At 43.0% G+C, this 18,548-nt stretch overlaps 1 protein-coding gene across 2 annotated transcripts in view; it reads right to left on the bottom strand.

Annotated features, from left to right (window-relative positions):
- The window catches only part of PDE3A (phosphodiesterase 3A), a 265,055-nt gene extending 246,905 nt beyond the window's left edge, over positions 1-18,150 (bottom strand). The window contains exon 1 of one of the 2 annotated variants that reach the window (XM_087935192.1): positions 16,126-18,150. In XM_087935192.1, the coding sequence (XP_087791318.1) occupies positions 16,126-17,166 (1,041 nt within the window). In that variant the 5' untranslated portion in view covers positions 17,167-18,150. The remainder of the gene's footprint in view (positions 1-16,125) is intronic. The other variant, XM_087935191.1, reaches the window with a different exon arrangement.
- Positions 18,151-18,548: the final 398 nt, after the last annotated feature.

The raw sequence follows: 18,548 nt of genomic DNA, 5'->3' as shown, positions 1-18,548 counted from the left end.
CCATCCCGACTATTGCAATGCGCTCTGGATAGGGCTGCCCTTGAAGAACATCCGGAAGCTCCAGCTGGTGCAAAAGGCAGCAGTTCGCATGGTTTTTTTGCAGACCCTGGTGTGCACATGTATCAACTCTCCTGCAGGAGCTGCATCGGTTGCCAATTTGCTTCCAAGTGAAATTCAAAGTGCTGGTTGTCACCTTTAAAGCCCTTCCTGGCTTGGGACTAGGTTATCTGAGGGACCGTCACATCTACCCGACCCATTATAGCAGGGAGGCAGGGAATGTTACAGGTCCCGTCCTCTAGGGAGATACACCTGGTGGGACCAAGAAGAAGGGCCTTCTCCATGGTGGTTCCCTCTCTCTGGAACATCATTGCCCCAGAGATTAGAATGGTCATCTCTCTAATACTCTTCCAAAAGGCGCTGAAGACCTAGTTCTGCCAGCGGGCCTGGGGAACGCAGAGCGGGATGGAGCCCATCAAATGACTTGTATGATAGCAATAGCGCTTAGATATATATACCATTTTATAGTGCTTTACAGCCCTCTCTAAGCGGTTGATGTGTTGCCGCCAGGGTGAGGTGGGGGGCTATTGTATTATTGTATTAATTTATTATTTGATTATTTTCTTCTATTAGTTTTATTTGTTTATATATAATATTTTTATATTCCTGTAAGCTGCCTTGAGTCGCCATGTATGAACAGGTGGCAATATACATTTTCTAAAATAAAAATAAATGAACAAGTAAGTCAATAAACAAATAAATAAAAAATTCTGTAAATGTTGGCCTCCTGCAAAATGCCCAAACTGTGATTACATTACAGGAAGGCAGGGGAGCACAACATCAGAACTTAAAAAAAAAAAAAATGAGTCATAACTCTCTTTGTGGAGGGTCTGTCCTAACTTTAAATTGTCACTAAGCAACCGGTGATAATGTTGAGGACTACCTGTATACAAACCAGGAACAGCCTAGGTTTTTTCGCAGTTTCAGGGTTTTCATTTGCCTTTTTCTGTTTATTTGTTTGTTTGTGAAAATCAAAGGGGGCGCTTTTAAGTGGATTCCCCCCTCCAACTGTTTCTGATTAAGCTTCAAAAACTAGGGTCTTCAGAAGCTTTTGCATTCGCTACTATATTTTTTTAAAAGAGGGTCAGAGCTGGTTAGGCTCTCTGAGGCAGCTTTTCAAGGCAGGTAACTGCCAAGCGAGGTTTTTTTTTTTTTTTTCCCCAGAGCAGCCAATCAATCTGTCCAAGCCGAGCCCAGGTTGAGTTCAAACAGGTCTCTTTTTATTTGTGCAAAGGCTCACGGCATGCATACGCACTCAAAGTTGGATCTCGGTCAGATGTTACCCTACTCCATCTCTGCCTGGACAAGCAGGCAGCAAAGTCAGCAGTTGTACAATTGTTGCTCTATAGAGCAAATATTGATCAAAATAAAACGGGGGGTGAGAAATTTTGGGAAATGCACTAAACCAGGCAAGCCTTCCCATCAAAACAATGAGGCTGAATGTGCTTGCTTTATAATTTACGTCCCCTGTAAACGTTCTGTTACAGTTTTATTTCATGATCTTTTTGTGTTGCCATTGTTTGCCTTGCTCTACAAATTAAAGTTTAACTACTAAAAGCAGTGCAACTATTTCTTGTCCAACTCTTATCCCGATGAAATAATTTGTTTCATTTTGGGAGTGGGGGGGTAATATCAGGCACAGAAGAGTAGGTCCACACAAACCCTTCTCAACTAATGATGGGCACCTGCTTAAGAGTTTGATAAGGGTCAACAGCACAAAGGGGAGGTTGAGCTTAGTTCTTTTGTGACTGTGTAAGGATTGTAGGCTCATCCCCCTTTCACGCCGCCTCCAGGTTCTGCCATCCCTTCTCCTGCTGGTACATACATTCACATATTGTATGATGGCTGGGGTAATGGAGGAGCGGAGGCGAGCTACAGCATTGCAAAGTGTGAAAACTTCTGCTTTATTTAAACCAATCAGCTTGAATTTAAGTTCAAAGTGCCTTTGGATCATAACAGCATCTGAAATTGCTGTCAAACCCACCGTATGATTTATCTGTACTTTGCGAGCAGGGAGAACTCACCTCCCGTGTAGTTTTCCATCTTTCCTTCAACGATGGCTTAACTCTAATAAGTTATTGTCTCAAGGCTGCTCATCATGTCTAACGAGTCCTGCCACAGAGTTAAGCCCAGTGATTTCAGCAAAATCAACTCTCGTATTTACAAAACGGCATATATTTACATACTGTAAAACAGGGAAGTGCACTGTTCCCGGTGAGGCTGAACGGAGTGAGCTGGCTTTCCAAGTGTGAAAGCTTATCAATCCTTTCAAGTAAACATTGACAATAAATTGGTTTGTCCTCCAAATTGGGAACACGGAACAGAGAGAAGATTTTATTACAAAATAACAGCAAAATCAATTTCAAAAGCAAACAGATTCAACACCCATCTGGGCTACAGGAATTGCCAGGAACAGCCGCACAGCAGCTTCATGTTAGCACTGTAAGCTAACTTTTCTTGTATGTGGAACGAACCCCACAGCAGTTCTGCCATGAACTGTCAAAATATTGGCTCACTGAGTCAAGCAGCTGGAAATTTAAAAAAAAAAGTCGAGCAGTCTCTTTTTCCGCCAGCACATCTGTATTTCTTCCTGCGTGTCTCTTGGAAACTCACAAGCCTTCCTCTTAAAACTGGCCAAGTCAAGAACAATCTTCGCCTCTTTGATCTGCAATCTTATTTATTTGGGGACAAGAGTTCCCACTGAAAACAACAGGATCTACTTCTGATCTCAAAAAGCATATTGAGTATCGACTTAACCATACTTAATAGGACTTACTTCCAAAGTACTAGGCATGGTAGAAGTTGTAAAATGTCACCATGATTATTAACATGCCTTCGCCTGCTATTTCTTTGTTCTTACTTCGTTTTTATGGTCTTTTTTGCAATTTTTAATGCATTTTTCAAAATAATTAATAGTGATAAAATGGTTTTAGGTATTCGATTTGTTTAACACTTTGTTGAATGTTGCCCAGAGTCGCTTGATCTGATGATGAGCCATGGAGGCGCAATGGTTAGAATGCAGTACTGCAGGCTACTTCTGCTGACTGCCGGCTGCCTGCAATTTGGAAATTCAAATCTCACCAAGCTCAAGGTTGACTCAGCCTTCCGTCCTTCCGAGGTCAGTAAAATGAGGACCCAGATTGTTGGGGGGGCAATATGCTGACTCTGTAAACTGCTTAGAGAGGGCTGTAAAGCTCTATGAAGTGGTATAAAAGTCTAAGTGCTATTGCTATATAAATTGGAGGAATAAATAAAGTAAACAGAAAACAGTGTTCACCATGAAAATCTTTTCTCTGGACAGGAAAACTTTTTTTTTTTTAAAGTCAGGCTCTGTTGAAAAAAATAAGTAGTCCTTGATTTACGACCATTCGTCCAGAGACCATTCAAAATTACAATGAGCTGAACAAAGGAACTTAGCAGATCTTAATCAGAATACAGCTGGCACCCCTGCCTGAAGTCACCCTCATCCCTGAGGCAATCAATGTTCCAGTTAAGGATAAGGAGATCAGGGACTGTGTGAGGCAATTATGAGGGCACCTCACTTAACAACTGCCACAGCTTACAGTCATAACGGGCAGGCTCCGATTTGGTCATACGTTGAGGACTACCTGTAGTTCAATCCTTCATCCACGAAGCCAGCCTGACCCAATCTCTTGAACAGTTTGTATCGCTTGAAAAAAGCAGTCTTCAAGCTTTGGGCCATAAGATGCACCAACGTGGCTGAAGAGGCAAAACCGCCGAATATATAAGAGCCTATGAATCTGCTCGAAAGCATGAGAAGATTTTTTTTTTCCCTTCAGATTCTTTTACTTTCACATTGGAAGCTCATCTTAGAGTCACCATGAATATGGCAAGGGAAGAAATGCTATTTTGCTCTTTAGTTGTTCCTTGGGATCGCCTTAACAGGAAAAAATAAAAATAAAAACAAAGTTATTTTTTTCCAGTAATGTAAGATGGGCCATTTTACTTGACACATGGATTAGGAAGAAATGGTTTGCTAAAAGCAGATGAAAGCTCCTAAATGATTAACCAACTGCTCTTTCCAAGAATATTATTTAAGAACTCGATCTTTTATTTTTTTTAAGTAAAAAAAATAGTTTTCTATAAAATTTGCGCAATGCAAATTATTCAGAATGCAATGGGAAACAGTTATTTATAAAGTCTAAGACTGTCCTGAAATCTTTCAGAGTTTTGTGAAAGTTTTTTTTCCCCTCCCGCAAAAGCAACTTCTGTTTTTCTATCTCATCCTTCAGGGTGATTACAAGCTTTTTAACGTTATTATTTTAAAAGAGTTTTTGAGTTTCCTTTATCGTTTGCAAAACGAGGGAGGATCCAACAATTGCTGGTTTTTGTTAGACATTTTCCCATGTCTCTGAAGTTATCTTGGCACCAGAATTTCTTGATTTAATATCCCAGAAGAAGTTCCCAACATGATGTTTTCTTATATATTGAAGTAAAAGTAGTCCTTGACTTACACCCGCAATTCGGATTAGAATTTCTATTGTTAAGCGATTGTTAAATGAGTTGCACCCAATTTTAGGACCTTTTTTTGCCAGAAGTGTTAAGCGCATCACTGTACAATTATTCCCCAACTTACAACAGTTCACTTAGTGACTGTTACAAAGTTACAACGGCACTGACTTATACGATTTTTCAAATGCCCATTGCAACATCAACATGGTCACATGACTTACATTAAAATGCTTGACAACTGACTCACTTTTATGATGGTTGCAGTGATTCACTTAACAAATGTGGCAAGAAAAGTCGTAAAATGGGGCAAAACTCACTTAACAAATCTCTCACTGAGCAACATAAATGTTGGGCTCAACTGCGGTCATAAGTTGAGGACTACCTGTAGTTCAGTGAATCATACAATTGTTCAACCAACCTGGCTTCCCGCATTGACTCTGCTTGTTGGAAGCCAGCTGGTAAAAGGCTGCAAATGATGATCACGTGACCCAGGAATACTGCAGCCATCGTAAATGCACACCAACTGCCGGAATTCTGATCACATGACCGTGGGGATATGCTGCGACGGTCCTAGGTGCAAGGACCAGTTTTAAGCAATTTTTTTCAGTGCGTTTGTAACTTCCAGTGGTCTCTAAAGAAATGATTGTAAGTCGAGGACTACCGGTAACAGTACAGGAATAAGCGAGGCTCAGATTCTGAAGAAAAAAATGGAGGACGCAAGGACACTCAGATAAATCCCGGACAATGAAGGATCGCAAAGATTATTCTTCTTTTGGGGGGGGGGTGAAGATAAATGTTCTTTTACCCAACTTTAATGAGAATAGCTTAAAATGCAGAAGGAACATGTTCTGACCCAACCCTGTTACCAGCAAGAAAATCTCAAACAAACGCAGCAACTCAAACCTTCACAGCTTTAATCTACAAATAAACTTCTTTGTAGATAAAAGATGGCTTGCAGCCAATTAGTCCAACCAGAAAAGCCTTGACAGAATTCTTCAAATAAGCCAGTATCTCTACACACGATGCTGGGTCCTTAGGAGTGTTTTGCCTTCTGTAAAGGCAAAAACCTTTTGAAACCAGGCTTGTATTCCATGGATGGAGGGGCCATTACATTGCATCCTTACTCCCGAGTCGCCTGTGCTGCTCCAGCTGTTCTCTTCTACGAATCATCCTGTGCTCACGCGCACTTGGCACAGGCTCCTCGGGAACCACCTCATCACTGCTGCCAGGCCCCACAATCCCTGAAGGCAGCAGTCCACTCCCTGATGATCCCAGCCCTTCATCAGAATCCTCGCTCTCCTCCACTGTCTGCACCTGCTGCCGGCTGACTACAACAGAACAGTAGAAAATACATTTTACAAACCAATTCAAATAATTTGGATGATTTACAGTGCCTTCCATTTTTCTACTAAAGAACCTCTTGTAATTTCATCAGCTGTTCCTTCACCCAAGGTATTCACATTTCCAGTAAGAAGCATAAATGCCCATCTTTTTCACTGGTCATATCGACATATTTCCTTTCTTTTTCTTTTCCTTGTTTGTTTTATTGTTCTATTATTTTACTTTCGCTTTATTTAAACTTCCTTTTTATTTGTTTGTTGTTTGTGTAGTTGTTACCCACCTTAGTTCATGATAAGATAGGTGGAAAATAAATTTAATAATAGTAGTAATAATAATAATAATAATAATAATAGCAGGCAAGCACTAATAATATGTATGATTTCCTTTTAAGGGGCACTGCTTGGCATAAAATTCAGATGTTATACTAGAAAATACTAGAGGCTAATTATTGCTAACAAACACATAGCAAGTTACTATACAAATAATTTCAGAACTTTGAAAAATTCCTACTTACTAGATTTACCAGTAGAGTTCCCAAACCATCTTTAAAGGCATTGCCACCCATGGCCACTGGAAAAATTAAACATCACTTCCCAGTTTAACTTTCATGACAGATTAAAACACTCAGCATTCAGGTGACTTTAGGTTGCCTTGGCTGCAGATGACGTCAAGATGTTTACAGTCCAAAACATTCATCATAAAAACGGTTTCAAACAATTCACGACCAGTAGCACATGTACATTACAATGGAATATAATAAATCTGTCAATATTTCTTCACAGAACCACACTTTGAACCAGTGGAGGTTCCAAGTCTTCTGGAAAAACCAGTTTTCATATGTCTCCCAAAAGCCACAAAGTAAGCAGTTGTTTTCGGCTCAAGAGGGGACAGCACCAGCCAGCGAGGAATGCCTACTTCTGAATGCCTTCCTGTTGGATCTCCCAGTATGGGGCTCTCATTTATACATGAGCAGATCCTACCTGGAAGAGGTGATCTCAAGGATAACGAGATCCCAAGCCATGTAGGGCTTTGTAGGAAGCAACTGGGACATTAAATGGAAGTAAACAACCAATCAATGCAACTCTGTAGCAGTAATGCTAGACCTGTCCAAACTTTTAGCATACACTGCACAGGGAAGTTTTGAGATGTTCTTTATGGGCATATCAAAATGAATAACAGTATAGGTAATCCTCAACTCATGATTGGTTGCTGAGCTACGATTGTTCAAAGTTATGACCACTGGACCATATTTCATTCTGCACTTAGTTCCAGTTTTCAGCAAAACCTATCCAAAGTGAACCATGGAAAGCACTTAACGGCACCTTGTTCACTTACTGACTGCTGCAAAACAAGTTACAAAAGCCAGACTTATCTTTTCAGAGGCAGAATAGAGATAGCACTCCAAAAATGAGAAAAGATAACCAGAACAAAGCGGTAGCACAGGATCAAAAGTAATACATTTGTTGTTTAATTAAAATGCAATTAATATAAATAGATAGAATAAACCAAGCGGCAGGAGGCAACATGTAGCAGCTCAATGTTTGTTTGGTGGAGATCCAAATAAATGGCCCACCACCCATTTTCATTACACAACCAAAAATCTTCCTGGAATCAAAAGCTTGACTTGAGGACTTCTTCTCCTCTTAGCCACACTGGATGAAAATTAATAATTAATAAGCATGGTAGATCTTTCCAAATTTCAAATAAAAATTACAGTGGTACCTCAGTACTCACAGTTAATTGGTTCCAGGAAGCATGATGAGGACCAAAAATGATGAGTACCAAATGATTTTTTCCCATAAGAAATAATGTAATAAATCACAAGGCAGTCAACACTAACAAGTTCTACCTTGTGCGTTGAGTACCAAACAAACAATGAGTACTGGGACAAAATGTTCATGTCAGAATGTGTTGAATATCAAATTTGATGAGTTTTAAAGCAGTTGAGTACCAAGGTACCACTGCCCAGGTAATCCTCAACTTACAACAGTTCATTTAGTGAGCTTTTGTAGAATGTAGAATTCTTTATTGGCCAACTGTGATTGGACACACAAGGAATTTGTCTTGGTGCAAATGCTCTCAGTGTACATAAAAGAAAAGGTACATTTGTCAAGAGTCAAGAATCCTAAAGTCCAACACTTAATAATAGTCATAGGGTACAATAAGCAATCAAATCATACTAGGAAACAGTCAATATAGATCGTAAGGATACAAGTGACCAAGTTACAGTCATACAGTCACAAGTGGGAGGGGATGGGTAATAAGGAGTGATGAGAAGGGTAATAGTAGTAGTAGTGCAGACTTTGTAAATAATTGGACAGTGTTGAGGGAATTATTTGTTTAGCAGAGTGGGGGAAAAACTGTCCTTGTGTCTAGTTGTTCTGGTGTGCAGTGCTCTATAGTGTCGTTTTGAGGGAAAGAGTTGAATTAGATTATAACTGGGATGTGAGGGTCTGTAAATATTTTCACAGCCCTCTTTTTAACTCGTGCAGTATACAGGTCCTCGACTGAAGGCAAGTTGGTAGTAAAATTGTTTTTTTTTTGCAGTCCTAATTACTCTCTGAAGTCTGTGTCTGTCCTGTTGGGTTGCAGAACCAAACCAGACAGTTATAGAGACTGTTTTGGTTTTGACATTATAACAGCACTGGAAAAAGTGACTTACGATCATTTTTCATACTTATGACCATTGCAGCATCTCCACGATCATGTGATTTACATTTGGATGCTTGACAACTGGCTTATATTTATGACGGTTGCAGTGTCCCGGGGTCAGGTGATCCCCTTTTGCGACCTTCTGACAAGCAAAGTCAACGGAGAAGCCAGATTCACTTAACAAACCATGTTGATTAACAGCTTCAGCGATTCACTTAACTAATGTGGCGAGAAAAGTCGTAAAATGGGGCAAAACTCACTTAACAACATAAATTTTGACCTCAATTGGGGTCGTAAGTCAAGGACTTCCTGTACTAGCAAATAAGGGGTGGGGAGGTAGGACATGTTTTTCACCAAATATTCCTACACCAAGGTTTCCAAGAGATCATGTAGAAAAGGAAAAATCAAGAATAAGCTAGCTTTTGTAAGTGCTCATATTAGTACTCCGTAGATTGAGGAATACCAATCCCCACCAGGTCCTCACACAGAAAATTGCAACGCATGTCATCAGTATCTCCATCCTAGGTGTTTACACAACTGACATAAACTCCTGCACACAGTGAGTTCCTTTCAGTTCAGCACTTTCAGAAGTGCCCGTATTTCACTTTGCACATCATTTAACAGCAGATGAAAGGCTGCACTGTATTTCAGCCTCTTCCACTCCAGGGCTTGTTTTCTTTAAACTGTCTTACGTTTTCTTATAAACGATGTTGTCATCTTACATGTTTTATGAACTATTTTGTCAGTTTATAAGCTGTGCCACCGCTTTCACATTTTATGCCTTATCCATTTATACGTACACACACACACACACACACTTTAACTTGAGTAGCGAGCAAAAGTATTCGAAACCTGGGTGTTCTTTTAAAAAGAATTAAGAACTGTTACTTTAAATCAGGGGGGTCTCTCCAAAGTTGGAAACTGTAAGGCTTGTGGACTTCAACTCCCAGAATTCATCAGCCAGTCGTGCAGAATGGTGCAGGTAGATATAATATATACTAGCTCGCTGTGGTAATAATATCTAACAATTTTTAGGACTTAAATTCGGCAAACTGCAGATGCCAGTTTTATGCATGAGAGGGAAGGAACATCAAAAAGGAATAAACAGATTTCAAAATTCATGGCAAACGTTGAGGCAAACCTTTTGACTTTTCTTTTTGTCTCCAGCTTCACTGGTAACCATCAGCAGTGGCTAAATCTTATTTTCCTACTTTCTTAGATGCCACCACCTCCATGACAATGTTCAAAATGTAAGATCATTCAAACAGGAATCATACACTGTTGTAAAGAACCAAGCACATTCCTAAAATCACGAATGAGAGGGATTTCAAAATACATAAAAATATTTTTTAAAAAACAAGAAGGCGTCAGTACTAGCATTCATAACTTCATTACCTCTCCATGATTTCTGAGAAACTTAATGAAATGTGAGAACATTTGTTCTAATTTCAGAATTACCAACATAATCCCAGTTAGGAGGAGTGACAGAAACCGGTAGAAATGAATCAACCTGCAAAGAACCAGGGTTCAAGAATATCAGGAATTGTCTCCAGATATTCCTACAAGAGCAAATAACTGGCAGGAGCTAGTAAAGTGATAGAAATGGATTGTCTTGAAGTGGCAAAAAATTCCACTCAGGTATGGTATTGAGTAGCAGTATGAATAAAAATACACAGGATGTGCATGTGGTAGAAACATCTCCTGAACTTCTATACATAATCAGAATTATCTTAAGGGGTGGGTGACAAACATCTAACCTCCTGACTTATATAGTAGTTCCAGAACTGGCTGCTGTGCCATAGTAGCCAGTCAGCAGTATTCAGAATGATTCTGGGGAACTGAGAAGAACAAACAAGAGAGAATTGTTTGATGAAACGTTAGCCAACTTTTTATTTATCTATTTAGTAGCCCAAGGCATAAGGACTACACAGGAATCCAAAGCAACCTGTTCCTTCCAGACTAAGGGATCTTTTTTTTTTTTAGTGAATGGGTGGAATATTTTTGTTTGACTCAGATGAGCTCAATGGACCTACAAGCTTGAAGATCCATTACAAGTAGTCCTTGACTTACCAACATTCATTTAATGACCGCTCAAAGTTATAACATTACCGGAAAAAAGTGACAGGACCATTTTTCACCCTTACAACTGTTGCAGCATCCCCAAGGTCACGTGATCAAAACTTGGATGGGTTTGTATTTATGATGGTTGCAGCATCCCAGGGTCAGGTGATCAACTTTCTGACAAAGTCAATGAGGAAGCCAGATTCACTTGGGTATTACTCACTTAATGACTGCAATGATTCAATTAACAGCTGTGGCAAGAAAGGTCATAAAATGGGGCAAACCACTCATTTAACCACTGTCTCCATTTAGCAACAGATGTTTTGGGCTCAATTGTGGTCATAAGCTGAGGTCTGCCTGTACTGTTAGCACATGTAATTTGATAGACCACCATCTAAAGGTTTGGTTACCATTTAGAAAAGCAATACCTAGAGTTCAGGGGTGTCAAACTCGACTTCACTGAGGGCAGCATCAGGGCTGTATTTGACCTCGGGGAGAGGAAGGCAGGGAGTGTGGCCAACTTGACATCACTCGTGTCAGGCACCTGTGGTGGCCCAAGCACCCTCCCGAGCTGCGTTTTCTCTGGAGAGGGTTGCAGGAGGCTGTCACAGCCGAAAACAGAGATCATCGGGGACCATGTGGCCCTCCCAAGCTCCGTTTTTGCAGGCAAAAGGTTGCAGGAAGCTGTCACAACTGAAAACGGAGTTCGGGGGGGACGGACACGCAGCCCTTTGAGCTCCGTTTTTGCCAGCAGAGGCAACTCAGGGCAGTCTTTCGCTGCGTCCAGGGTGGTCCCATGGGGCAGATCCAAGCACCCCGCAGGCCAGATCTGGCCCACAGGCCTTGAGTTTGACACCCCTGCTGTAGTGGAATAGAGAAATTATCTCCCACCATTATTTGTGATCCTCGATTTATGGAAGGACTGCGGGTTCAATTTCCAATTAAAAAGAGCAATTGCCTAGCGTTGCATGCAAGACATTTATGGAGTATAATTTTGATATCCTCTTTAACATCTAGGGCAATGGGGTCATAATGGGCAAAAAACGAGTGAACCTCATTAATGTTATAAAGTCAACACCGCCATTTGCACATACGTCCAAAGTCCACGTTTTTATTTGTTGTTATGCACAATGGGTGTTTGTATGAACCTTATAAAGAAGTAGGACAGCTGGTTCTGGGGCAAGAATGTGGGATAGGATGACAGGAAGCATTTCAAATCTCTGCTTGGTAAAAGGTCTTGAGCATCGACGGTTGGGTTTTTTTAGTCATATCCTGGACTAGATATCAAACCCACAAATACGTAGCCCAATCACAAAAACAGGTGGCCACTCTTATGGCCTGTGTTTTCTTTTCAAGCAGTTAATTCCAGACATTTCTAGAAAGAAAAGCTCAAGTTCCATCGACTGAGAAGGGCATTTTGGCAGCCACTCAGCTCACGGATGACAGTATCAGGCTAAAACATAAAATAGCCTAAAATGGTAAAAAGCAACTTCCTGTGGTCTCTGAATATCAAAGCCAAACTTTAAGGACAGGCAACAGTGATGGGCACTTTTCTGCTCCTCCTTATGTTTGTTTGTTTGTTGTTTCCTGACCAGCACTTTTAGATAATAAGAACTTAGGGAGCTGTGATCCATATACACGGCATTCTCTAACTTCTGGAAGAGACCACATTTATTAATGATCATAAATAAATACCAACTTCCATCGACACAACATTCCCAGGCCGTCTCTTTGCAGTTGAAGAAATGTCAGATAAAATGAAGAAACTGGGGTGCTGTTTATATTCTGATCCATTCAGAGGCTAAGCATCTCACCACATCTCTTGAGACCTGGACAGCTTCTGATTCCCCCAGATTAACACAATCCAGTTTAAGCAATCAACAATCACTTAGTTGCAATCGCCAAGCTCACAACCTCCTAAAATGGGAAATGTTGGAATCTCACAACACTGCTGGCAGGTTATATCTACACTAAATGCATGCCAGTTTGGGCAGATTTAATTATACTGGTGAATACCTTTGGGCAGGTGCCTTTTTAGATAACCAAGTTCCTCCATCTGACTCTTTAACAACAATATCAACCACAGAAACATGCATTCCACTCGGGCATCAAATTAAGTGAATCCAATGGGATTCATTCCAAGCCAATAACATTTGTGCTGGGTGACAGAAATGCTTTACCATTTTGTTCTACCTACTTTTTCAAAACTTTTTTCTAAAAACTTCTTACTCACGAGGAAGCCGAGCTTCCAAATCCTTCAAGCCGTTTTGGTGTCAACCCGCTTTCCTTATCCTTGAAAACACTTGCATATTGCACACATCTGAGCATTAGTGAATAATGTGAGGGAGCCACTAACTGTCTGGGAATTTATGGATTCTTTTCCACCCTGAATCAGACACCAAAACTTAAAATTCTACAATATTTGAGTTATTCAAAAATAATAAGCACCACTTCTCAAAACATCTTTCTCTTGCCTAATAAATGAGCCTAATAATCTGTTTTTTATTTCTCAGTGTGTGTTTTTTATTTCGAAAGGTATTCAAATTCATAAATCTAAACAAAGCATTACACTTGTACAAGAGGTTCGATTTTTTTAAACTTCAAGTATTTCTTTACATTGTTAAAATGTTACTTTTTTTTACTCGTGTAAATTAACTATGTAAGATCGATCATAATAAAAGTGAATTTTTTAACACTAACTTTCATGTAAAACTTACTTCATGATTTCTTCAAGTACTTTTGTGTACTTACTTCATGATTTTCCTGGCGCTGTACATTCAAGGTTCAGGCCAGAGGTGTTCACATCATTTGACAAACTTTAAAAGGAAACACGTTTTATAAAAAATCTGCATCTTTCATTTCCCACTGTGGGTTTAATTTCAAATCACGATGTTCTTTTACAAGAATATGTAAAAGCACCTACTGTATTTTCATAACACTGTTCTCTACACAGGACAAGGGAGAACTATTGTAATGTCAAAGTTTTATAGTCCAGGGCAATCAAAAGCTTTGACACAATTCACAAAGTACAGTAGTTCTTTTAAAATACAAAAAAGGAGTTTAAAACTTTGAAACAAAACTTTGTAAGTTTACATATTCCCAGGTTAAATGCAAAACTACTATTTTCTTGTTTTCTTTTGGTAATATATATTTTATTTTGGAACCACCCAGTTTTCATTTCCAAACAACATTGTTCAAGTTGGCTGAATCAACTACAGAGATTGAAGATACCCTTCACGTTGAGAAATGGCACTGCTGAATAGCACTGTTGTTTAATGGCCCTAATTTAATTCCTGTTGCATAATTAGCTCCATATAGATGAATGGAAACCCAATTAGGGATACTGATTTTTCTTACCACATAAATTAAAATATATTGAGAAGTTTGTGTAAGCAAGCGATAGCAGCCAGACCCTTATTCTGTACATGTATTTTTTAAAAAAATACATATGGTTGACATATTCATATAATAGCCATACTTTCACCCTCCCCCCTTGGTTTTAATTAGGAATGTATGGTTTCATTTTTTTTTATTTTCCCTCTCACAGTGGCACAAAGGAATATGACAAAGCATTGGGGACAGAATCCAAGTTTCAGGATCCATTTTTACTTGTGGTTTTTGCTCTTGAGAAATATGGTCAATATTCCTTCTTTTCCTTAAATTTATTAGTGTATTTGTGGCCAATTAAACCTCAAGCAACCTGCAGCAGACGAGACAAGCAATCTGAAAACAGTGTAAATTTAAACAATTCCAGCATTGAAGAGAAGAATATCTGCCAGCTGTTAAAAGTTTAATGTCACTGCCTTGAACGGGAAGGGATTAAAATGCATTTTTTGTAAACAATACCCAGTCAAATGGCAAGCACCTTAATACATATGCAGATGTCCAGTTTCACTGATTTTACTGGACCTCCAAAAAACCTTGTTTAGAACTACAGAATGTTCTCCTTTCTTCCCAATCCTTTACTATGAATTCCAATAAAACTTTATCTTTTCTAAAAAAAATGGAAAACACAAAACTTCTTCCATGGTATGTGATTAAAGTTCTTTTCTTCTTCAAACTTAGCAAAAACTTCACATCTCCAAAATAACCACTGGAAATTCCTACTACTGTTAAAGCATCCATTGTAGCATCATATTATCTGATATTCTGAAGGCTAATTATTGTACTGCCCAGTGGAACTGAAATATTCACATTTAAAGATCTGTCCGATAGTAAATTGTAAGTTTCAATTCAACATTTTTCTAGGACTAAGATCTTGGCTCTTTAAAACAAAATTAAACAAGCAAGTTTTAAAAGGTGAAAAATAGCTTTAAAACGGAGTAGAGAAAACTAACTTGCAATATTGCATTTCTATATTGGCCTTTTGGAGCTTTTTGTCACAAAGAAATCCAATTTCTGGTTTCTTCAAGTTATGAAAAAAGTTTCTCTTAACATCTCAACCATCCCAAACTCAAACAGAGACACCACAGAAATTCCAATCAGAAAATTCAGCTACATAAGCTGTTACAACCAACGGAAATCTAGCTATAACATGGTTAAGTGTGCAAAAAAGCAAACACCCCAAGTAACTGAGTTGTTGAAGGCCTTGTCATGAAAAAGATACAACTCGTTAGTACCCCTACATAAAACAGAGCTTAACTTTTTGCTTGCTTTGGATTCGTAAGACATCAGTTAGCTGCAGAATTAGCACCAGCCTTTCAAAAACAAGTCCTTTTCCTTTAAAACATACAGAGACCTTTTTTGCTGATAAATTCTTCTCTCAAATAATTCTCAGAGAGGGATGATATTTAAAGTTACCCAAGAGAGCTATCACAAGCTCAGGAGCAATTTACACAGAAGGATGGAAAAAAATAGAAATGCTTTTAACTCAGACTGGGATGGTGGGTCAGCACCTCCACCTGGAAGAGGGGTCCTGATCCACTTCTAAAGTGGTCTCAACATTTATTAAAAAAAAACATTACCCCCTATGCATGCCTGGCCTTTTGCGATTTAATCAACCCAATGAAATTATGAATTTTCCTCATAGGGGCCTGCACCTAGTGCGTGAGGGGGGGAAGTGGGGGCAAATCTACTACCAAGTCTGAAAACTCTACCCCTACGGGGCGCAACTCCTGAGAAAGCAAGTTATCCGGTATCCTTCGAAGGTACTAAGAAAGGATTTGCTGGCTAAATTACCCTACTTTATTTTTTTCCAATGGTCACTTAAGTTTCCATCTTTAGGACCGCAAATCGGGTCTTCCGCCGAATGGTTTCGAACTGGAAAGGAAAGCAACGAGGGGAGTTCGGGGCTTTAAGGGATGGAAGGGACGAGGGGGTCGCCGGTCGCTCCTTCGGAATTTTGGCGAGTTTTTCATTGGCGGATCCTCCGGGTCGCTTCCCCTTTTCAAGGGAGAAGAGAGAAAAAGAAAGAAAAAAGCGGCGGCGACCAACTTTGTTGCCTCGGCGCGGATTTTTTGCAAACTCTCCCCAGCCGGGCTCCGACTTCAGCCCCGCTGCCCGCGCCTTTCTCCGCAGCGCCGCAGCGCTTCCCCCGCTTACCTGCTCGCGAGGGATGCAGGGCAGAGAGGTCCTCCGGTGGCTCTTGCCGCCGCAACCTGCCATCTCGGCGGAGATCACGGAGCTGGACCGCCGCCTCCTCTTCAAGCCCGCCGCGTCTTCTTTGGCCGGCCGGGCGTCAGCAGCGGCAGCGGCGGCGGCGGCGGAGTCGGCTCCTTCCGCTCCTGCTCGGCTCTCCTCCTCCTCCTCCTCCTCCCGCTTTCCGGAGGGGCGGCCCGACGAGGCGTGCCGAGCGCAGCTGGCCAGAAGGATGCCCAGCAAAGCCAGGAGATAAGCCAGGTGAGGTCTCCACGGCGGCCGGACGCCCTCCAAGAAGACGAGCGAGGTGAGGCGGAGCGCGCTAGTCAAGGCCAGCATGAGGACGCCGTGGCGGAACCGGGGCAGAAGCAGCCATGCCCAGCCGGCCAGGCTACTCAGCCCCAAGCCGGCGGCGGCGGCGGCGGAGAGCAAGCGATCTTCCCCCAGGGCCGAGCCGACGAGCGCTTCCCCGCCGCAGCAGCCGACGGCCAGGAGCAGGACGGCGGTGCGCAAGCGGAGCCCGGCGCGCAGCAGCTCCAGTCCCAGCCAGAAGTAGGCGGCCAGGAGGAGGCAGCAGCAGCACAGCGCCGGGCCGGGCGGCGGGGACCAGCTGGGCTCACCTGGGGGGGGCCCTTCGCCCGCTTCTTCTCGATCTCGACCTCGGACGTCCGGCCCCAGGCGGGTCCCCAAAGCCAGGAGCAGCGCCACCGACCCGGCGCCCAAAACCCAGGGAAGTTTCTTTCTCTGACAAGTCCGGGGCGACGCGCTCTCGCCGCTGAAGGAGCCTCTTTCCCGTCGGTGGCTGCTGCTGTTGCTGCTGCTGCTGCTGCTTTGCTTCACTTCCTTCGGGCCGGCTAAGGAGCAGCAGCCGTTGCAACCGGCTCCGAAGGCTCCCTCTTCCGCCGCTGCTGTCGCGGCGACCGTTGCCGAGGCGGGCTCGTCCTCCCGCGGACTCCAACCGGCCCGAGTGGGGATCGCGCTGGCCGAGTCTCCGCTCGCGGCCATCGCGAGGGATCCTTTTTTTTTTCTCCCTCCCTCCCTCTCGGGGAGGGGGGGAAGGGGGCAAGATTTAAAGCGAGATCGAGCCCCCCCCCTTCTTTAAGTCTCCTTCCAATAATAAAGCGGCGGCTTGGCGCGGGAAGGAATTGCCAAAAAGGGGTTGGGGGGATGGGGAGTCCAGCCGTTTGCAACGTTGCTCGGAAGAGTTGGGGGTTTCGAAGTTGGAGAGAGCGGGGGATGTTTTTAGCAGGCGCGGGAATCGGAGTTACTGCGGTTCTGATCGAAGGGCTTGGAAATCCGTATTTCCAGGCGTCACCTCCCCCCCAAAAAATAGAGGATAGGAAAGATAAACCCAACACTTTAAGTCTTGCAAAAGCCTTGCCCTGCCAATTCCAAAATCGGAAAGTGAAGCCGCGGAAAGGCGTCCGGGTTGCCGGGCGATGTTGCGGTCCCGGCCCCGCGCTCTGGCTCTTGCACCCGGTCCTCTGCCCTGGCTCTGCGCGCTTCTCTCATGCCGCCTTTCTGCTCCGGCGATCCTTCCCGGCGAGGCCTGAGCGCCCAGGCGCTGCCGGGCGCCCCGCTCCCTCCCTAGCTGAGGAGGGGTAGAGGGCAGCAGCACCTCGTGGCCGAATCGCACTGGGAGGAAAAAAGGGAAGCGGACGCTCCGAAGGCGCCCGGCGAGCAACTTGCGAAGTTTTCGATCCTGCAAGAAAGCGGCAACCGAAACCCTCGAGAAAGTCGACCAAGAGGGGACAGGTGGGGGTCCCAGGAATGTGGATCGTTGGAGGGGAAAAGGCAGGTAGGAGCCCAAGGGCGCGCCAGCCCGGGATCTACTTTGGAGGCCACCGCCGGCGAGCTTCCAGCCTCCGCTCTTCTCGGCGCGCCGGTGATGAGGAACTGACCCGGACGGCCGAGCCAGAGATGCCGAAGAGCCAATCAATTCCCCGTTGGCTAACACCTCCGCCGCAGGCGCCGGTCCAGCCGCCGTATCCTGGCTGGGAGGCTGGGCTGGGGGGCTCCTTGCACGCGCGTGCGCGCGCGTGCACGCAGCCAGGTGTGCTTCGACTCCCTTAAAGAGAAGGGAGTCTCTCGCTTGATCGCCTTCTGCAAGAAGAGTCTCCAGGCTGTCTGCAGTAGGCAGGCTACGAAACCCAGGAAAACAATACACAATGAAATGAGATGGAGTTGTGAACAAAGGAAAGGCAGTTACTATCTCAGTGGTTTCGCCGGACACCCAATTTCCAGCGGCCACTGAGTCTTTGGGGCATTGCGAACCTCTTTGCGGGTCAGATCCCAAGGAACTCCAGGGACTTTCTTCTGAGTAGAAGAATAGGATGGGATCATGCGGTCAGCCCATTGACTGCAGTGAAATTTTGCACATTCAGGTT

Source organism: Pseudonaja textilis, chromosome 5 (assembly GCF_049901715.1).
Source record: "Pseudonaja textilis isolate UNSWEBS1 chromosome 5, rPseTex1.2, whole genome shotgun sequence".
Taxonomy (NCBI): domain Eukaryota; kingdom Metazoa; phylum Chordata; class Lepidosauria; order Squamata; family Elapidae; genus Pseudonaja; species Pseudonaja textilis.
The sequence above is the reverse complement of the archived record's forward strand: the minus strand, read 5'-3'. Positions and strand labels throughout refer to the sequence as shown.